Here is a 20,220-nt window from a genome sequence, read left to right as displayed (position 1 = left end):
AGAACTGCTTCATCTCTTGGACAGTTTGGAAAATTGTCCCATCCTTGAGGAAAAGGATTGGACTCCCTTTTCCAGCCCTCAGGGAATGACAAGTCAATACAACTGTTTTTTACACTATTGATAGACTCAAATCCCGGCCCCAACTCTGTGTGACTCCAGGCAAATTCCTTAGCCTCTCCAGGCCTTAGTTTCCCCATCTGTAAAATGGGATGATATTGATGAGGTCTAGAGGTTTAGGGGTGCCAGAACCCCAAAATCAACACATGCAGGTCCTACCTGAATTCGACCCAAGCCTTTTTTCAGCCAGAGACAAGGCTTGTTAAGGATTGGTCATATTAGCCAGACTCTTAAGGAATCTGAGTATGTGTAAGCTATTGGCTAGACTGTAAAAATCTAAGCATCTTAAATGGACACTACATGGACCTTATACAAAGAAAGACTTCGGGAGGGATCTAGGAAGGATCTTGATGGGAGTGACTGGGAGGTTGAGAGTGGGATCTAGATAGGGTTATGGGTGAGAAGTAGCCAGGGGCCATATGTAGGCAGGTAAAACAATGGAGGGCTAGGCCAGATTAAGGGCTACAGAGAATTGGGAGATTAGGCGATAATGAAAGGTCAGTTGATAGGACCATGGCCTCAGGGGAATGCTACAGACCTAGACCAAATGGGAGAATTCAAGGAGAATCCCTTAGACAAATGGGACCCAAATTCTTTTTGGAGTAAGGGGCAAAGGTCTCAGCCTGGGTCCACACCCCATCAATATTCTCTTCCTATGTTGTATTAAATGAGTTGATACTCACAAAGCACTACAGACATGCCAGGTGTTATAACTTCTCAACCAAATGCGGATTTCTAGCCCTGACCTCTCTCCTGGGCTAGTTTTCCATCACCTGCTGGACACTGCCTCTCATTCTACCAACCAGCAAGCATTTATCAAGAGCTTATTCAATGCCAGCCCCCTGCCAGTATAAAGATAGATGTGAAAGACTGACCCTGCCCTCAAGGGGTAACAAAAGGACCCCTATTAGAAGACACAAAATAGAGTAAGGTAAACAAAAAATCAAGCCAAGGTGGTCTTTGGGGCGAGGGTGGGGAGTCAAGAAAAGCTTTCTGTGGCTGGCCTTGAGCCAAGCTTTGGAGGAAGTGAGGGATTCTCAAAGGCAGAATCAGGAGGCGCAATAGCAAGTGAGCCACTTGTCTGGATGGCAGAGCATCTGAAAGGGAGTAATGAACAACTTGTCTGGACAAACAGGCCACCAGCAAGTTGTAAAAAGCCTAAACGCCCAACAGAGGAATCATCATCTGATCCCAGGGCGATGCTGGAGGTCCTGGAGCAGGGGAGTGGGCTGGTCAGGTCTGTGCTGGACAATCAGTGAAGAGCCAGGCTTTTGTTTTCAGTCACAAGATGAATTGCTTTTTATTCTGCACAAGAAGTTGTTATGTTTGGTATTTTGAACACACACCCTAACCGGAAATCTCTAGGCAAGAGTTCAGTGATTCATTGTGTTCATGCCCCGTATTGTGGCATCTAGCTCAGGCATTAACCAGCTGGGAAGCTTCGCAAAGGGCTCCGAATTTCATACACTTTTCCTACAGCAAACAGGGTTGTGAAGAAAGCCAGCCCGAACTGGTCAGTGAAAAGCCAGATGGAGACGGCCAGCATGCTGCTGGTGACACAGGACTGGAGCTCAGGATGACCACCTCTCCACGTCCATCCAAGAACAGGGGCCTTCCCGATACAAGTGGGGACTTTCAACAAAGACACCCATACGTTTCACGAGTTTCTAGAGCCTTGCCCTTTAATTAATACAAAACATTATGACAATTATTCCATAGGAATCAAATCCATTTTATAAAAAGAGGTTCATAAAACAATCAAGAAGCATTTACGTGCCAAGCCCTGCAATGAGGGCCAAGTAACACTTTGATTCTGCTCATACTCCAAATCTCAGCATTCAATGTTGAAAGCATTGGTCCTGACCGTTAAAATCAAGTTCAATTAGCAGCAAGCTGCTGGGGACCCTGGAGGGCAGCCAGGCCCTTCCACTCAAGCCAAGCCCTCCACTCCACTGCTCCTCTGCCCCAAGCAAGGCAAAGCCAGTGCGGGCAACCATCATGTCAACTCCAAGTCTCTTCTTCGGGCCAAATGGCCCCACTTGCTTCAGCTCTTCCTCAGCCGCCATGATTTCCAGCCTCACGGCATTCTAGCCACCCTCTGGCTGACTGGTGTGTCTTGGGGTACTGGGTGTTCAGGATGAGTATCACCTTCAGGCAGGGTCTGAGCAGTGCCTTAGGAAGCCTTTCAAGCAGCTTCCCTATTAATTAGTTGAAGATTGAAAACACTTGGGTATCCAGATCCTTATGCTTGATTTTATCACCGTTATTCTGCAAAGTAGAGCAACAGGTGTCTACAGGCGTCAGGCACTGAAGGACTGCCACCCCACAAAAGGGCCGCGGGCCACCTCTGGCCTCCACAGAGCTCGATGAATAAGACTCATCGATGGCTGGTGACTGGGCCCTCCCAGATATCCAACAACACAAAGAACCCCGGGAACGGCAGTGCTACTGTCGTGGTCAGGCACTCCGACAGCACCCCCTGGGAGCCCTAGAGCCAGCAAGGGCGCTAATGCTGACACTGTATTCCATACACTTGCCTTTCACAGCCTGTTAAAAGCCTGGTCTTGTGGCACAGCACAGTGCAGCAGCTTAGCTAGCTGACTCTCTTTGGGTCTGGAAAACCACACCATAGGGCCACAGATCCCCTCCCAGACCCTGGCCAGCTCTCCTGTCAGCGTGTTTAGGAGCCCAAAGGTGCCCAAGCAACCATCTATGATAAACTGACTCAAACTTGTCCATGTTCCAGGAAAGGCATTCAGTCTATCTATGCCACCCTGCTGATGGTGGCAGACCAGTCAGCTGTGTCTTTGGGCCTTTTCCAAGATGGTGGTTTAAGCTTGAGAGCAGATAAGAAGCCAGACCCTAATTCTTGGTACCAACACACTTTTCCAGTTCCTAGAGAATGATAGGTCAGCTACTAAAGAATGATGCATTCACCCTCACCTTGCCCACTAGGGAATCATTAAGAGGGTGCTCCCGGGAAGTTGGGACAACAGGGTAGTGATTGTGCTCAGCTTTTCCTTCTTGAAGGATGGCTCTGAACCAGGAGCCACTTTTAGATTGTATGCTGAGGCAGACTTGGGATCCTCCTTTTCCCCACTACTTCCAGGGGGTCTGGGTTCCCCAGGGGCCTGCTTGGAGATCAGTCCACCCCTATGGATGGATGGACAGAGCGTAAACCCAAGTGAAGAAATCAAAATACCATCAAGAATGATTAGAAAAAGCAAGGCCTCCGGTGCCCTTCAGCTGTCCCCCCGGGCGCTTTCCTGCAGCATCACCAGGGCAGCACCGGCTGCAGCATCCACATCCTGGCCATAGGAGAAGGGGAGGGGGAAGGCCTTCTCCGCTTCTTGCCTTAGCACCTCATTTCTGGACAGGGCACTGCCGCTACCAATCACCCGCTCTATACCCCATGCTTTCAGCTGCTGAGATGGCAGCATGGCGTGGATGTTCTGAACGATGCCACGGCATAAAGCTCTGGTCACGTGCCCAAGAGACAGATTCGACGGAGAGATGCTGCTCACAGATGCCTGCTCCTCGGGAAGGTGTCTCTCTCCCAAAAGAGTCGGATTAATGATGAGCGGGGTGTCTGTCTGGGCCAGGGCTGTCTGGATCATCTGGGAATAAATAAGAGTCTCCAAAACGTCCAATCCTATCAAAATAAAGAAAATGTCAATGCAGCCAGTCAGCCCTTGGGTGTTTTCCCTGATGCAGTGAGAACACACATTTCCCAAGTGGGAGGGGACAGTCCATTGTACCCCCCCACCCAGAGGCTCCTTAGCTCAGTGGTGAGAAACAGTGCCGGGCTCATGGGGTCCGACACCTGCAGGAGCCAAGCAGATTTGTGCTGCTCACGTCCCAAACCCAGCGAAGCATTTTTAGACATGAACTAAAAACCTATTGTGTGCCAGGCTCCATGCTGGGATACAAGTCTCCATGGCACCCTGAAGCCCCCTCCCCTGCCCAGCAAAGCCCCCTAAAGGGGTATCCCAGAGCAGTAGAGGCTTGCCTGCTGTGCTCTCTCCAAGGATCTCCAGAGCACACTGTTCTGCTCTCCACCACCATCCTTATGGCAGACGACAGCACCCCCTGCTTTGCTGGAAGGATGCCCTCACTCCTGCCTCCAGCCCAACCCCCATGTTCAGTCCCCATGGCCCCATGACCCCCCCCTTCTTCTTCCTTCACTCAGGTATTCTCATCCCCACCCTCTCTGCTGAGGACTTCTCTGTGCTGTTCACTCAGGCCCAGCCCCTGGCCAGCTTCTACCATGCTCACCAAGTCCAGAGGCCTTCCTGCCTGCCCTCCTCAGTCCTCCTTGACTTCCTGATACCACTCCCACCCCAGTCCCCAAGGGTCTATCTGTCCTCTCCTGGCCCCCCCCCCCCGCAAAGGTCTCATACCTCCAGGCCTCCATCTTTCCCTCAACTCTGCTGCTGGGCCTGGCACGTCGGGACTCTGGGTCTCACCCCTCTCCCAGCCCCCAGCAGCCCTTGCACGTCTCATTGCCTTCTCCTCCGTCACAGCCTCCCCTCTCTGCTCGCTCTACAAGATCCTTCCCATTGCCATCTTAAACCACCTTCTGAATGACACCTACCTCCCAGGGCTGTCCCAAATGCTCTGCCTGACATTCAAGGCCCTCTCAAGTCAAGCATCCCACCCCCTGCACCCCCAGGCTGCCTCCTCTCTAACTTGAAGGCATCTGCCTCCACCTGGGCCAGCTGCCGGGCTACCACCCGTCCTCGAAAGCCCAGCAGGACTTGGGGCACGGAGCAGCAGAGACTGAGGCCCAGGATTCCCTCCAGTGTGACCACTTTCGGCCTCAATTTCTCCATCTTTCGAAATCTCTGTGTCACACTCCTCTAAATGTTTTATCTCTACCAGCCCCTACCAAGGTACTCTGCATGCAGTGGGTGATCGATAGGTATTTGGCAAATGTCAAGCAAGCGAACTTTGCATAGCCATAAAAAGGCTTTACCACCCTCCCCACTGTGTACTTTGGGCCAGGAACTGGCCTCCTGGCAGTTCTTGGCATGAGACCCTCCATCTCCAGATGCTGGGTGTCTGCACCCACAGTGCCCCCTGCCTAGAATGCTTTCTCTCCTCCCCTCTGTCTTTGGGCCTCCCTAGCTTCTGCTGAGTCTCAGCTCAAGTCTCACCTTCTCCAAGAAGCCTTTCCCAGGCCTTTCACTGCTTCTCTCCAATCTGTCCTGTCTGCACAAGGGCTCCCTGAGGGTAGGGACTGCCTTTTGCCTTCCTGGTATCGTTAGCCCAAGCCCAGGGCCTGGCACACAGTATGCGTTCAATTGATGCTCCTCTGCCCCTGGGGGCTGATTTACCTAGATCCGCCATCCACTGAGCCAGCATGGTGACAAACGTGGCCAGCACGTTGCCGCCATTGAGAGACGCAGCGACTCCCAGGTAGGTCCGGTTGAAGTAGGGAAAGTAAGCTACCGGGGCTGAAGGATCAGGGCATTTTGCAGGCTTGAACCCTGGAGGCATGGAGGCTGCCAGCTGCACGGAGGTGCTGATGTTGAGAACTGAACACCCAGAGAAGAAGATGAACTTAGGCCTGGCCCATGACCCTGGGTGGCCAAGGCAGGGCCGGGTGGGGACTGACGGGCTGACCTTCCCTTGCCTTGCTGGGCTAAGTCGCATACTCCGTCGGGCAGGGTGGGGCATGAGTCACGGCTATGGGCAAGGGCAGGGTCAGCTTTCTTTAGATGGAGGCTGGACAATGTCCAGTATGTGAGCAGCAGCTCACATGTGAGGCCAGGCAGGAGTCTAACATGCCACCCAAGCGTGGGTTAGGGTCAAACAAGTGAATGAAAGCCCACTTCCAACGCCCACAAGCGGGCTGGCCCAGGAGGGCCCACAGAATCAAAATCCCCCCCGCCAGCACTGTCTAAATCACATAGTGCAGGCCCGGCACCCTGGGGATCTCATGGCCTAGTTCTTGGAATCGCCTGATTCTGAATCAGCAAGGGAGGTCTGGTCTGGCTGACAGACACACACCAGAGGATGGCACATCCGTTGCCAAATGAGCGGATGGCACCACCGGCAGCCCTGCCCGCTCTCACCTGCGTCTGTGCTCCGGGACATACAGGAATACACAGAACACTGAAGGTCCCCCAGGGCCACACCGACTCTAGTCCCCTGGGGGATGCCGAACCACTGGTGGGCGCTCCACCCTGCTATGGTACCGGCCTCAGCCACATCTGGGAGCAGGTGGGTGGGAAAGCCAGACTCTTCTAAACTGTAAAACAAGGCGGCATCCCCACTGCTGCCTGGGCCACCATCTCCCCTAAAGCAAAACGGGCTTAGGGGACCTAGAAGCTGCACCTGGACCTCCGCCAACCCCAAGGGGAGCTTTTGCAGGCCCGACTGCAGGGAGGGGAGCAGGGGGTCTCCAGGAACCCATCACGGGAGATGGGCAAGAATAAAGCCAAGATGGCACCAGGGCGTCAGAGACCCGAAGCCTGCCGTGAGAACAGGGGCCAGCCAGCCGAGCACTCGGGGTAGAAGGGTAGCCACAGCCTCCCCTTTCCCAGGTGGCCTGCTATCCACACCCTCGGCAGCAGACTCCAAGGGGTGCCAGAGACTCACATGCGGGAATTCCAGCTTCGGCTGTCAGTGTTGAAGTATCCCCAGCTGGCTGCGTTGTGATCAGACATGAGGGGTCTCTGCAGGCCACACAGCATGGCCACCACATAGTCTTGTATGGTGCCTGCTGCACTATATGGCTTCAGGAACTCGGGGCTGTTGGCAAAAACAAAAACCACATGGCCTGCCACCCAGGGGTCTGAATCGGAGCCAGCACCCCCCAATCGCTGCTCTATGGGGTCAGTCACTGGACACTGCCGCCAGGGCCAACGTGGCAGGGCTTCCTGAGCTCTGACCCATGCTTGCAGGGTGCGGACAGAGGTCCTGAGAGCTGATGCTGGGAAAGCAGCGCAAGGCAAAGGGCAGTGGAAAATGAGCCTTGCCTCTCTGCCCTTGGGGCCACAGCAGGACACCCCGACAGGGGGGTGAGGAGATGAAGGGAAAAGAAAATCCTTCCAGAGATGAGGAAGCTCTTTGGCCTCGGCCCCCGGTGGCGAGGAAGTTCCGCTCTGGGGCCTTGGGACCTACCTGTGGCGCGAAAGCCAGTAGATGGTGGCAGAGCCAAAACCCGTCGCCACACTGAGGTGGGACTCGGGCTGCGGGAGGGACTCCAGGAAGCTGTTGGTACAGCGGCCATCCTGCCAGGTAATGAGACGGCTGACCTGCTGCGGCTCAAAGATGCCATGGGGGCCATTCTCCGTCCAGGAGCAAGCTGAAAGGAGCCACGTCCCCGGACACTCAAGGCCTGATATGACACGGGCCACACCCCCGTCCCACCTCCTAACGTTGCCCTCAGAGCTGCCTGGTTGAGGACGTCGCTGCTGTCGGGACGATGGCCAGAGGACTGGGCCTCACGTCAGGTCTCAGACACCAGACGGGGCCCCAGCGGTGGGAACCTGGGCTGATCTCTTCCTTGCTCTCAGCCTGTTTCCTCAACTGCCAAATGGGGTAAGAGTGCTGTTGGGAGGCTGGGCAGGTACCCAGCACAGTACCTGGTACACAGTACGTGCATAATCAATGCTCGTGGCTGCAGACTACATAGAGTGGGGGAGGGTGAAAAGGGCCTCCTCAGGGCTAACACCTAGAGGGAGGAGGCAGGATGCCTGAGCAAGGGCAGCCAGAGGTCCTGGGAGGGACCATGGCCACAGGCAGAGGCCTGACGGTCAGGTGGGCAGCCTGGGGATGCACGTGTCAGGGTCTGGAACCAGGCCCAAAGGTCCCGACCCTGCAACGCCCCAGCTCCGTCCCAAGAGAACCCAGGGGGAGGGGCCCAGCGTGCAGAGAGGCTTGGCACAGCCGGCCCCATAGGCAAAGCTGCCTGAACCCCTCCCTGATCACCGGCCCAGGGGTCTTTGAGCAGAAGCGCTGGAGGCCTGCCTCATGACTCAGTCGCCATATCACAGCTCCTGCAGTGCCGACCTTGGCCCTGGGAGGAGTGACCAAGACTCCCCCGGAAGAAGATGAAACTGAGGCAGAGAGGGGATGTGACTTACAGTTACCGGGGTCGAAGGCTGCCCCGGCCTCAAGGCCAGGGCTTGCTTCCCTGTCCCGTCCTCCCCCCCAACCGCCCAAGCTGTGACCTAGCTTTGAATCAGATGCCCTTGAGGGAGGCACCAAGCAGCAACTGACCCAGGACCCAGACTGGCCTCTGCCCCCTGCCCTTTTCAGGGGGGCTGCCACGGAATTTCTCAGCGCTGGAACAAGGGCCCTTCCCCCTGGGGCGACAGATCAATTACCTTGGTGGCTTTTCCAAAACATGACCCCATGCATCTGTCCCGACACGCCGATGCCACGGACACTCTGCAGCTGCCACATGGGGAGAGCCCTGAGACATTCACTCAGAGCCTGCAGGATTCTGTGCACGTCCTGTTCCTGGCCCTGGAGATACCGGGACCGAGCCACGAATCACCAAAAGGCCCCGCACAAGGGGCTCAGCTCGGCGGTCCTCGAACCCAACACAGAGCAGCGGTGCCCAGATCCAGGAGAGACTCCGAGGTGTACACGTGAGTACGGCACACGTGGGCACGCACAGGCTCACGCGTGAGCACAGACCCACGTGGCAGATGCAGGTACGTGTGTGAGCACAAAGACACAGGTACATACATGAGCACAGACACAGGCATGTGCGTAAGCACAGACACACATGGGCACACGCCTGAGCACACACACATGGGCACACACACACTCTCTCTCTAGCAGGATGGCACCTCCCGAGCAGAGAGCCTGGGACGGGAAGGAGGCCCAGTTTCTCTGACTCTCACGCAGCTCCCGCTCCAGGGGGGTGTGTGTGAATTGGGCAGAAGGCAGGGTCTCAGGGACCCAGAAAACAAGGAAAATGGAGGGCATATGCTAAGAACCAAGCAGCCCTGAGGCAGTCTCTCCCTTCTCCCCCCTCTGCTCTTTTCACGAGGTCACCTCTACGAGGGACAGCGTGGGACCCCCAGAGAACTTGGAATGTCAAGCATTTCAAAAGCACCTACTACACGCCTGGCCCTATGCCAAGGGGCAGGGCAATGTCAGAAACAAAGGTCCCTGCCCACCAGGTGCACGCCAATGACCATGCCCCCAGATGTATCTAGGGCAAAGGATGGGGAACCTGGGGGGGGGGAACCACTCAGTGGGGATCCAGAGAGGCTTCTCGTAGAAACCATGCACACAACAAGTGCTTACTGAATGCTTTGTTCATTCACTCAGGGAGAGGCCAGACTGGGGGTCAGCCAGGGGAGATTCAGTAAGCCCCGGAGCTGACGAGGTCACCAAGTGGAAGTAGAGGCTTCTTGGGCTTTTGGGCCTGGACTGGCTGGTCATAGACAAAAGCACAGAGCCCTGGGGCACTCCACCAGAGACCTCCCCTCCAAGCAGCCCCTCCACTGCAAACCCAGGGCATCGTCTCCCAGGAATGGGGTGGAAGGCGGAGAGCGCAGTCACCCATCTCCACTGCAATCCTCATGGGAACACGGCACGTGGCTGGCCTGGCAGCACCTGTGGGGGAGGGGGAAGGCCCGCCGCCTCCTGGCCCTGGTGCTCCTCCTTTCTCCGCCTCCAGCTTACGTGACTCACTTGCCTGCTCCAGGCTCTTCCGGGCGCGATGAAGCACCTACACTGGGCCAAGAGTGTGGACAGCCGGCCACTGCATCTTCTCATTCTTCCGCTGGTTCCTCTGGGCTGGGAGTTCCAATTCTTCAGGGTCTCTCCCAGAGAACAGTGCTTCTCACGAACAGGGACTCTGCCTCCCACATGGCCCGGCCCTGAGAAAGCACTCCCTCGGAGAAAATCGAGCCCACTGAGCCACACACGATGGACGCTGAGCTCTCCTGACTCCACAGCAAGGGTCACAGTGCCTCACGGCTCCCTCGTTGGCCGGTGGCCCTCTCTGAGCCTGTCTCCTCGTCTGGAAAGGCCCCTTTCCCCTCTCAGTTCAGGACGTGAGGAAACCAAAAGTGATGTTACATCTGACTCAGGTATTCAGTGATGGCCGGTCCAGGTGCCCCACGAGCCACCTCAAAGCAGTACGTAGTCTCTCCACATCTCGCCACCCGCGCACACTGAAGGGAGGCCTGCAGGGTGCCGGCCGTTAGTCCTTCACCAATGCCCAGCACCGCCCATCGGCTTCCCTCAAGCTAGCCCCGCATCCCAGACCTCGGGCCAGTCCCCTTGTTTTCCATCAGTGACACGACCTGTTCTCTGCTCTCCTGTGCTCCCCAAACCACACGAAGGCCAGGAAGCCCCATCTCATGGTCTCTGGCTGAACACGTCGAGTCGAGACACCCCTGGCATCAGCAATGACTGTGCTTGGAACTTTGTGCCTTGGTTTACCTTCGTTTCAATCGCGTGCACACATCTGTGCTTTCGAGTACCTAATGAATACTACTTTCTAAACGAGAAGCCCAACCAGATCTTGGGGACCATCCAAGCCCCCAGAGCTTTCATGGCTGGTTATCAGGCAGGCTAAAGGGGCAGGACCTGTGAAGATCCTCTCTCCAGGGAGACTCCAGCACATCTGCCTCGGTGGGAGATGACATCAAACCCTTCTCCCATCTCTTGGGCGTCCCAGATCCTGCCGGTGCCTCACACCATCCACCTGCTGGCATGGCCAAACGTCCACAGCTGCGCCAGGAGCATCTGCTTTGTCGGCCACTGTGTGATCTTAACTCTGCTCCCACCTGTCTCCTCTGCACCCCCCAACACAAGCTCGTCCCCCACCCTGACTCTTTTGACAACAACCTCCTCCAGGCCCCAGGATGGTGCTGGGGACAGGGGCCACCCCTGCCAGACTGGAGTCCTTCCCCTTGACGCATGCCAGCCAGTCACTGACCCTCACCAAGAAGTTACCAGCTAGCAGGCCAAAGTCTGGGCAATCAGACCAGGAGCTCCTCTGGGGCATCTCCTGGCCCTTGGCACAGCGCGGGCACAGGCTCACGTCCCTGGTCGACTTCCAAGGGCCCAGCGCTCTGGCCCCCCTCCTGAGGGGGCTTCTCTGGACCCTCAATGGGGGCAGAGGCTCTTGCCTGGGGCTCACTCTCCCCCCAGGTTTCCCTGGTAGCTCCATGTGTTTCATGCGCCACATTTCCAGGCATGTGAGCCCCAGGGCCCTCTGTGCCTCTCACTCACTCCCTTGCAAGGCTGTGAGCCCCCAGAGGAGGGTCTGGCCAGCTCACCTGCCAGACGCAGTAGCAAGCATGCACCTGGGAGAACATGGGCAAAGAAAATCTCCCCTCCAGGACCTGGGTCCTGGGCGCAGCAGCAGCAGCAGCAGCAGAGATGGGATCCCCCCTGGAGCCCAAAACCAGAGCAGAAACTGCAGAAGCAAACAAAGCTGGGACAGAGGAGGCCTGGCCTCTGAGGATGGGTCAGGCAGGGCAGTGAAGTGACCCTCCATCTCCCACCTCTGGGCCTTTGCCTCGGCTGTGCTCGACGCCTACCCCACCTTCCTTCCCTGAAATCCCCGGGGGCCCTTCCCCACAGGACGTGGGTCCTCTGCAAGTGCTCAGACATTCCTTCGGGTCAGCCCGGCCGACTTGGATTTGGAGCTGGGCGGTGACTGGGGCAAGAGGAGGCACAGAGAGGGAAGGCTCGAGAGGCCCCGCCCCCAGGGGCCCAGAGAGACCAGGCCTCGCAGGGGGGGAGGGGGAGGGGGACGGGAGCAGGACAGAGGGGGAGGGGCATCCGCTCACCCGTGGCCCGGCCTCCCCGCTCGGGGACACGTCGGCTCGCGTGGCCCGGCTGGCGCTGGCCGTGGGAACCAGGGGCCTGCCATGGGGTCCGGCCTGCAGCAGGACCGCCTTCACGGACGAGGTGCCCAGGTCGAGGCCCAGCACGAAGCCGTCTCGGCCGTCGCCGCCCGCAGCCGCCATGGTACCAAGCGGGCGGAAAAGCCGGCGCAGGCGCAGACAGGCCGATGACGGGCGGCGGAGGCGCAGACTGCCCCACAGGGGGCAGGATCCGCCGCTTCCGGCCCGCCCCTGCGTCGGGGGCGTGGGGACGGGGCGGGGCGCTGCGGTGCTTCTCTCCTCCCATTGGCTGGCCGGCCGCGGGGCGGGGCCGGGCCTTCACGTCAGGCCAAGGCGGCCCCCCAAGTAGCCGCGGGGCAGCTGAGCTAGACCTTCCTGCCCTGGTCACGGGCCGTTCGTTTCTCTACCTCGCTTAGTTGCTGGGTGAGTGGATGCAGCCTGCGGCTCCGGCCCCGCGAGGCCCCTTCGGACCGCCGGACGGAGCTCCAGGGCGGGAGGGAGAGGGGATGGAGTGCCTGGCGTCGGGCTGGCGTCTAGCCTATCGGGGGCACCGGAGCCTGAGTGCGATGGGGGAGGGGGACAGGCGGGCCCCGCGAGGCCCCTCTGGACGACTGCCGGAGCTCCAGCCTGGCGGGGCTCCGGAGGCAGGAGGGAGAGGGAGAGGGGATGGAGTGCCTGGCGTCGGGCCGGCGTCTAGCCTGGCGGGGGGCACCGGCGCCTGAGTGCGGTGGGGGAGAGGGGCAGGCGGGCCTCGGGCTCCATCTCTAGCCTCCAGAAGTTTGCTCCTCACCGGCCCAGCGGTACTTGGAACGCAGCTGCAGCCCAAGAACCCTCCAGCCCAGCTCACTCCACCCCATTCCCCTGATGGTTCTTAAGACCTGGGAGCTAGCCCTTATAGAGGAAGGGGCTCGGGCGGGGTGGGGTGGGGCGGGGCAGGGAACCCAATATAGAGAAGGTGGGGAGGGGGTGATGACCTGGAAACCCCCCCTTACAAGGGAGGGGGCTCTGGGTGTGGTAACAACCTTAGATACCTTCTCTTATAAGGGAGGAGGCTCAGGGGGAGGGGACAACCCTGGACCCCCTTATAAGGGAGGGGGTGCTGGGGGCTAACAACCTCGGACCCCCCTTACGCGGGGGGGGGGGGACCTCCGGAAGGTCTCTGAGCTTGCTTCCATCATCGGGGCTCCCTGACTCCTTAAATTCCCTCCTCTAGGCCAGAACATGCCCAGGTGGTCATGGTCATGGTGGCTCCTCTTGGTGTCTGAGCTCACTCGAGTGTGTGGTGAGTGGCTGGGGGCTCCCCTCAGTCAGTGGGTCTAAGGATGAGCCAGGATCGGCAGGAGGGGTCAAGGCCGCCCCAGCCCCGAGTCTGGAGGACCCCGGGTTGTCTGGGGGGCATCTCTTAAGTCCAGGAGGCGCTGCCTCTGGCTGCCTTCTCGCTGACCCCACGTACCAGTCCTCAGTTATCTGAGGCTGTTCTTCTGCCAGGATAGCATTGAGCTTTCCCCCTCCCCCCTTTCCTGGGTGCATTTTGAGGATGTAACTGGAAGAGGGGGGTCATTGGGTCGAGTTATGGTGCCTGGCCCCTTGGTCCCTAAGGCTGACCAGGGTGGGCGGGGACACACATACACCAGAGCCCATCAGGTCCCCATCCACCCTGGTCCACATGACAGGAGGAGAGGAGTCCATAGAGATGATGAAGGTTATCTGGGCAGAGGCTTCTGTCTGTGAAGGCATGGTCACTCAAGCCTTGCAGGAAAACCCCGGGCAGAGAGCTGAGGGGCCTCCCCACTACCAGACAGTTGTCTGGACAGCAGGGGAGAGTGGCCTCTTTAACATGAGGTTTCCTCCGGGGACATTGACCAAAAACTTTCTGCAGAGAATGTAGGGGCCAGCCCCCTGAGGTGGGCTGAGGGATCGGGCTGACAGTGAGCATTTGGGGGTGGGTGGGGGGCAGAGGCGGTGATGCTGGAACATGGGTCACTTGGGAGGAAGGGGGTGAGCCTTGGTACCATACCAGCAGGGGAGAGTGGGGGGTGTGGCCAGTCTCATGGGGGGGGGGCTTCTCCAGCATTTCTGCTTCTCTGGGTTGGCTTGTGAGCTGCTCTGCTAAAGAAGGCCAGAAAATGGGCCAGCTGGCAGTTCTGGAGGCCCCCCCCCCAGACTGATCACGTGGTCAGCGTGATTACAGCCCAGGCAGTGGACCCTGGCCTGCCCAGACCAGAGGGTCCCCTCCTTAAGCCCTGGTTGCCCCGAGGGTGACCTTTTGGGGCCAGCTGGCTCTTCCTGTGATTGAGCCACGGCTGGCTAGGCATACACTGTCCTTCCTCCCTGGTCCCCCCCACTCACCATGCACCCTGAAGGTTGGGGAGGGGAGCAGCGGCTGGCCTAGCTTGGAGTTGTAATCGCTGCTTATCTGCTCCCATCAGGCGCCACTGTGAGCCTCGCTGCCCCTCTGATGGTGAAACTTGAGAATGGTGACTCCAGAAATGTCACCATCACTCTGGGGTGAGTGTGTCAGCCCACGCTTGGACCCTCCTCCTCAAGGAGCAATGGTGTGTGTGTGGGTGTGAATTGTGAGTGTATGTGTATGTGTGAGTCTTGCCTCTTTTTGGAGCACATGTGTTTGTCAGTGTGCGTGAGCACATAGAGGTGTGCAAGCCTTGTGTATTGTTGGGGGTGTCAGTGTGTGTGGAGCATGAGTGTGTGAGGATGGGTGAGTTGTAAAGGAGTGGACCAGGAAGCTGCGGCCCAGCCTTCGGGCCACGTGTTGTCCAAGGGTTGGGGGGGCAGGAAGGGAGTAGGTCCTCTCCTGTCCCCCCCCTCCCCCCAAGCCTCACCTGCCCCTTGCACAGCCCCCTGGACCACCGGCTCTTCCTTTTGTCCTGTCGTGCCCCACCCCCACCCCCTCACATGATTGTGTTCTGTCACCCCCCACAGACAGGTCAGCGCAGGAGAGCCTGGACACCGTCTCAGGGCTAGGTGTGAGCTTTGTCAGGGCTGCAACAGAGGACTTTGAACTTGGAGGGGGTGGTGGGGGGAGCCAAGATGGACCGGTGGGGTAGGGCTGGCTGGGGACCCCCCCTCCTCCATGCCATGGCCATCATTGCCCAGCTTGGGCCCTCTGAGCAGTCCCAGCGGGCACCCCAGCCGGTCCCCCTGCCCATCCTCCTGTATCACGTCTGTCTACCTACCACCCAGGCTCCTCCCCCACACCTCTGAATGTCGCCCCTGAGGTGTGGGCAGGGGGGCTCCCTCCTCCTCCTGCCTGACCTGACTGGCCCTAACCTTCCTCCCTTCCCACCTCCTGAGGTTCCAGAGGTGACCTTGCTCTCGTCCTTCCCAGGGCTCCACTGGACGTAGCCTCAGTGTTAATGCTGGACGTCCTCTACGTTTCCAAAAATAAAACCATCCTCGAGTTTCCTCATGAAGTAAGCGGCTCGTCGGCCGTGGTGGGGAGGATTCCTGGGAGCTCCTCCCTTGAGGCTGGGAACGGGGGGCTCCCTCGCTCTGCACCAGGGCTGCGTGGGCAGGGCTCTCTGCTGCCCCTCGCAGGTCGTGGTGCCAGCGTGGCAGAAGGCTTTCTTTTTCTCTGTGACCGGGCGCGACGTGGGCCAAGTGACTCTGGGTCTGAGCTTGGACCGCTCCAACCAGACCAGGTGAGCATGGCTGGAGCGGCCAGGCAGGGTAGGCAGAGAAGCTGCCCACCCTCGCCCCCTCACCGCCGCATCCTGATCCCCTCACAGGACCCCCGTCCACTTCCTGGTGTTTCGCAGCCGTGCTCTGGAGTGGCTCAGCCAGGTCATTGGATGGATCTACTTTGTGGCCTGGAGTGTCTCATTCTACCCGCAGGTGTGCGAAAATTGGAGACGCAAAAGGTAAAGGGGGGTGGGCGGGCCACTGGCCTCATCTCCCCAGGAGGAGGGGCGACCTGGCACGTCTGGGCTGCGTCTAAGGGGAGTGAGCGAGTGAGTGTGCTTTACTGCGGACCCTGGGCCTTGCTGAGCCCGTGAGAGGCTGAGGGGGCAGCAGTGGGGCTGGAAGCCCCTACCCAGGGAGGCGGCATCATGCTGGGGTTGTTGGGCCTCAGGCTTCCCAGCCCTAGCCAGGTGCTCACCCTGGTTTGTGCCCTAAAAGCTTGGCTGGGGTGGCCAGGTGCCATGGCCTAGCCCTTGAGCAGAATTCCAGGCATCGGGCCTCTGCCACCCATCGGGGTTCTGTTATCAGGGAAAGGTGGGAGAAATGGCCAACCCCCTTCCATGTCGGCGAGGCCTAAGAGGTCAGTGGGGAGAGCCAGGACACTACCATGTAATCTTTTAGAGATGGGTTTATGCAGTCACCAAAGGAAGAAGGGAGCAGTGTCCCCCCAACACACTCACATGCACATGCACACCCCTGCTGCCATGTTGGAAGGAGGGATCCCCAAACTTGGGGAGAGAGGGCCCTAGAGAAGGTGCCTGAGCCTCGGGGTGGGGTGGGGGTGACCTAGAGAAGGACCCTGCATCTCAGGGGGGCCCTAGAGAAGGTCCTGAGCCTCAGGGGGGGAGGGGCTAGAGAAGGTCCCTGCATCTTGGGGGCCCCAGGGTGGCTGGCCTCCCTGCCTGGCCCTGTGGCAGGGCGGTGGGGAGGGGCTGCTTCTCACTAGTGACTGCTGGCCCTGTGGGTCACACAGCCCATGATGGGAGCTGGGCTGGCAGGCCACAGATAGACTCCTGCCCTCTTGGCCTCTGCCCCCCGACCTGTCCTGCTCCCGTGGTCAGGCTCTCTACATTGGGCCCTTCCACAGAGGGGGCCTTCCTGGGTTTCTGAAGCAGAAGTGGGGAGTGCTCTGTGGGGGCGTGGGTGGGAGGGGCAGCCCCTGGGCTCCGGATACGAGGGTCTCGGCTCATTGTTTTGCAGCGTGGTCGGCCTGAGCTTTGACTTCATCGCCCTGAACCTCACGGGCTTCATAGCGTACGCCGTGTTCAACGTCGGCCTCTTTTGGGTGCCCTACATCAAGGTGAGGTGTGAGGTCTGCCCTCCTCGGGCCCCGGTCAGCGCTACCCTGCGGCTCACCGCTTCTCTGCTCTGGCCCCTCAGGAGCAGTTTCTACGCGAACACCCCACAGGAGTGAACCCCGTGGACAGCAATGACGTCTTCTTCAGCCTTCACGCTGTGGTCCTCGCCCTGGTGGTCATTGGGCAGTGTTGTCTGTACGAGGTGGGCGAGGGGTCGCTGCTGTTAGGGGAGGGTCTCCTTAGCGTGGCCTGAGGCTGGTCTCTGGCCTGCCTCAGAAACAGGAGTCACAGCCCCAGGACAGGAGAGGTGGGGCAAGGACCTTGGCTAGGCAAACCCACGAGGTCCAAGAGGACCAGGAGGATGAGGCCCACGGTGTGCCCTCAGGAGCTCGCTGGGGCATTGGCGTGTGCCTCATCGGCTGGTCCCGGCTGGGCTGGAGGCTGCTCGAGGGGGGCCGCCCTCTCTGGGGATTTCCAGGTGCCAGCGGAGGCAGCATGGGGCGCGGGTGGGGCCGAGGAAACAGAGACAAGGGTGAGGTTGGGCTCCCCCACGTCCCTTCTGCGCGAGGCCCCCGTCCCCGCTCAGCAGCGCCCCGCTCTGTGCCCTCAGAGAGGCGACCAGGCGGTGTCCCGGGCCTGCACGGGCTTCCTGGTGCTGTCCTGGCTCTTTGCGCTCGCCGTGATGCTTGCGGCCACTGCGGGGGCTGTCAGCTGGCTGCAGTTCCTCCTCTGTTTCTCCTACATCAAACTGGCCATCACACTCGTCAAGTACTTCCCACAGGTGGGCCCAGGAGTGGGGCAGGACCGAGAGCCTGGGGGCAGGGGGGTCATGGCCCAGAAAGGGGGGGATTGGCAGGAGCCATGGGGAGTCCGAAAGCAGGCACGTGTGCGCCGGCGAGAAGGGGAACGTGAAAGGGGAGGCTTTGGACGTGTCTGGTCTGTGTGGGGGCGTGCCAAGCGGGAAGGGGGCCCTGCCCCGGGGCCGCCGGCCTCCTCACCCTCTCTGTGCCTCTGCCCCTCTGTCCGCGTCCCAGGCGTGCCTGAACTTTCGCCGGAAGAGCACAGAGGGTTGGAGCATTGGCAACGTGCTGCTGGATTTCACGGGAGGCTTCTTCAGCCTCCTCCAAATGTTCCTCCAGTCCTACAACAACGGTGAGCGGCCTGGCGCCCGGCCGCTGCTCTGGGCTGGGGGAGGCAGAGGGCAGGAGCAGCCTCAGACCAGCAGTGCGGGGCGGGCACCAGCAGCCCCTTAAGTGGCTTTTTTCCCCTTTTAATTATTTTTAACATTTTTTTAAAAAAATTCTGAGTTCCAAGTTTCCCCTTCCCCCACCTCGAGAAGGCAAGTGGTAGGTGAGCCGTGGGAGTCGTGCCCCGCAGGACTCCAGAGTAACCATGCTGAAGCAGGAGAAATCCTCAGAGTCAAAGGGAAGGACCCTCAGCGCAGTCTGAGGGGCTGAGGGGCAGAGAGAAGGGAGGGCTTCTCAGGCCTGGGAAGGCCCAGGTGGGAAGGGGGTGGATGCAGCCATCTGCAGGGAGCTGGGCCAGGCCCTGGACACAAACGCTCCAAACGCACAGCGGTGCCTGCTCTCCCGGAGCTCCGGAGGAGGCTGGAGCAAGGCTGGGAGGTGGGCCTGACCCGGCCCAAGGGCCTCATGGACCGGGTCCTCCTCCAGGCAGAGGCTGCAGGCTCTGGGCCTCACTCATGCCCCTGTCTCCCAAGAGCAGCCTGGTGGGTGGCCGTCATGGAGGCTCTGACTACCCTTTGGGAAGACAGTGCTGAGGACTGCTGGTGCCTATTGGGTGCCTACTGTGTGCTGGGCCTGGGGCTGCTTTCTTTACCAGCATGACCTCATTGGATCCTCACAACGCCCCTAGGAGGTGGTGGGTATGGTTATTCTATCCCAGTTTTACAGATGAGGAGACTGAGGCAGACAGCTGCAGGGTCACCCAGCTAGGCCACATCTGAGGTTAAACTTGAACTCAGGTCTTCCTGCCTCCTGGCCACGGCTGGGCCGAGGGAAGGAGGGCTCCCCCGGGGCTCACGTGCCTCCTCTTGCCTGCTCACAGATGAGTGGACCCTGATCTTTGGAGATCCCACCAAGTTTGGCCTCGGCATGTTCTCCATTGTCTTTGACATCATTTTCATCGTCCAGCACTACTGCTTATATAGACAGCCAGGGTACGAGCAGCTCCCCTAGCTCTGTCGGACAGCCCCACCAGTCCCATAGGCCGAGGAGCCACAGCCAGTCCTGTGTCGGCCCTGTTGTCCGGACCGCGGGAACCTTGTCGTCCGACGGATGGCGCTCCTGCCTCTGCCCGCCGGACGTGCCGCCGCGCTCGCTTACTTGCTGGCTCACAGCCAGCAAGTTTTCTGTTATCATAAGCCTATTGGCTGCTGAGATTAAAACCCGCTGATCCTGGCTTGAGAGATGCTTGTGCCCGGGATGATGGGATTGGTGTCTGTCTGGGGTCCCTCCTCCCCCCAGGCCTCCCGGCTCCTCCCAGCGGCCGCCTGTGTACGCGGCACAGAGGCCGCTTTCTCCGAGGACACCTACGCTTCCCCAGTGCTCAGAAATGCCTTTCTTTGTGTTTTGTGTTTTCAAGGCTCTGGCCACCGTTCACAGGTTCTGAGGCGCATTTCTAGTAGCATCGTGCCAGAGGAGGGAGGAGGGAAGGGAGCACAGCCACCCTGGTGCCTGCTGTCTGTCTGTCGCTGCTCTGTCCAAGCATCCCAGCCCAGGGCTCCTTCCTAGCCTGCATGCTGATGCCTCTGCCCGAAGCTGCTAACCAGGCAGGGCCTGGCCTGAGGCACAGTCCCACAGCTTTTTGGGGGGAGGCGGCTGTCTTACCAAGCTTTAATCAGCTGCCCCTGCATGACCACACTCCCAAAAGCAGGTTTTTTGGGGGGTGGGGAACCTCGGGCTCCACAGACATGCACACACACGCACGCACGCACACCAGACATCCACACACACCATCCACACACCCTCAGTGCACCCAGCCCACGTGCCTGCCCACCCCTCTGTCCTTCCTGCTCCACGTGGGTGTAAGGCTGTGCCCTTCCCCGGGCCCTGGGTGGCCACCGGCCCCCGGCTCTCTGCTGTCTCCCTGTCCCCCTCCTGCTTCTGCTTCAGGAAGCTCTGCAATGATGGTGGTGGTTTGCGGACATGATTTTTTTCTACTTCCTATGTATTTTATTTTTAAAAGATCAGTGTAAGAAATCTACCGTTTTAAATTAAAACTAACAGTTAATTTTTCATACTATTGGCCAATGA

At 59.2% G+C, this 20,220-nt stretch overlaps 2 protein-coding genes across 5 annotated transcripts; one reads left to right on the top strand and one right to left on the bottom strand.

Moving 5' to 3' along the window:
- Window positions 1–1,781: 1,781 nt before the first annotated feature.
- Window positions 1,782–12,126, bottom strand: SHPK (sedoheptulokinase). Of its 3 annotated transcripts, none has more exons than XM_078147314.1 (9): window positions 11,892–11,908; window positions 9,778–10,274; window positions 8,454–8,595; window positions 7,246–7,429; window positions 6,721–6,873; window positions 6,195–6,418; window positions 5,454–5,654; window positions 3,320–3,769; window positions 1,782–2,385 (listed from the first exon to the last, which is right to left on the bottom strand). In XM_078147314.1, the coding sequence occupies exons 2-8, from the start codon at window positions 9,859–9,861 to the stop codon at window positions 3,360–3,362; spliced, it is 1,398 nt and encodes a 465-aa protein (XP_078003440.1). In that variant the 5' UTR covers window positions 9,862–10,274; window positions 11,892–11,908; the 3' UTR covers window positions 1,782–2,385; window positions 3,320–3,359. The 3 variants fall into 3 exon arrangements, with proteins under 3 accessions (XP_078003440.1, XP_020820441.1, XP_020820439.1); XM_020964782.2 differs by lacking the exon at window positions 11,892–11,908 and adding an exon at window positions 10,395–11,868; XM_020964780.2 differs by lacking the exon at window positions 9,778–10,274 and having other exon boundaries at window positions 6,195–6,370; window positions 11,892–12,126.
- Window positions 12,127–12,137: 11 nt separating this feature from the next.
- Window positions 12,138–20,204, top strand: CTNS (cystinosin, lysosomal cystine transporter). Of its 2 annotated transcripts, none has more exons than XM_020964783.2 (11): window positions 12,138–12,371; window positions 13,162–13,230; window positions 14,378–14,456; window positions 15,295–15,379; window positions 15,504–15,607; window positions 15,695–15,826; window positions 16,848–16,947; window positions 17,028–17,147; window positions 17,556–17,726; window positions 17,980–18,097; window positions 19,550–20,204. In XM_020964783.2, the coding sequence occupies exons 2-11, from the start codon at window positions 13,170–13,172 to the stop codon at window positions 19,696–19,698; spliced, it is 1,119 nt and encodes a 372-aa protein (XP_020820442.1). In that variant the 5' UTR covers window positions 12,138–12,371; window positions 13,162–13,169; the 3' UTR covers window positions 19,699–20,204. The 2 variants fall into 2 exon arrangements, with proteins under 2 accessions (XP_020820442.1, XP_020820443.1); XM_020964784.2 differs by lacking the exon at window positions 19,550–20,204 and adding an exon at window positions 19,013–19,373 and having other exon boundaries at window positions 12,170–12,371.
- The last annotated feature ends 16 nt before the right edge of the window (window positions 20,205–20,220 follow it).

The sequence above is a fragment of the Phascolarctos cinereus genome, unplaced genomic scaffold (assembly GCF_003287225.1).
Source record: "Phascolarctos cinereus isolate Bilbo 61053 unplaced genomic scaffold, phaCin_HiC Scaffold_7;HRSCAF=346, whole genome shotgun sequence".
Lineage (NCBI taxonomy): Eukaryota > Metazoa > Chordata > Mammalia > Diprotodontia > Phascolarctidae > Phascolarctos > Phascolarctos cinereus.
The sequence above is the reverse complement of the archived record's forward strand: the minus strand, read 5'-3'. Positions and strand labels throughout refer to the sequence as shown.

What these genes read in the sequence shown, in the direction of transcription:
- CTNS (XM_020964783.2), top strand. Translation starts at nt 13,170, where the DNA reads ATGCCCAGGTGGTCATGGTCATGGTGGCTCCTCTTGGTGTCTGAGCTC. An exon ending in GACCGCTCCAACCAGACCAG is followed by an intron (nt 15,608 to 15,694) that starts GTGAGCATGGCT and finishes ATCCCCTCACAG; the next exon opens with GACCCCCGTCCACTTCCTGG. An exon ending in TCGTCAAGTACTTCCCACAG is followed by an intron (nt 17,727 to 17,979) that starts GTGGGCCCAGGA and finishes TCCGCGTCCCAG; the next exon opens with GCGTGCCTGAACTTTCGCCG.
- SHPK (XM_020964780.2), bottom strand. Translation starts at nt 12,071, where the DNA reads ATGGCGGCTGCGGGCGGCGACGGCCGAGACGGCTTCGTGCTGGGCCTC. An exon ending in GTTTTGGAAAAGCCACCAAG is followed by an intron (nt 7,430 to 8,453) that starts GTAATTGATCTG and finishes GGCTCCTTTCAG; the next exon opens with CTTGCTCCTGGACGGAGAAT. An exon ending in CGAAGCTGGAATTCCCGCAT is followed by an intron (nt 6,371 to 6,720) that starts GTGAGTCTCTGG and finishes CTTGTTTTACAG; the next exon opens with TTTAGAAGAGTCTGGCTTTC.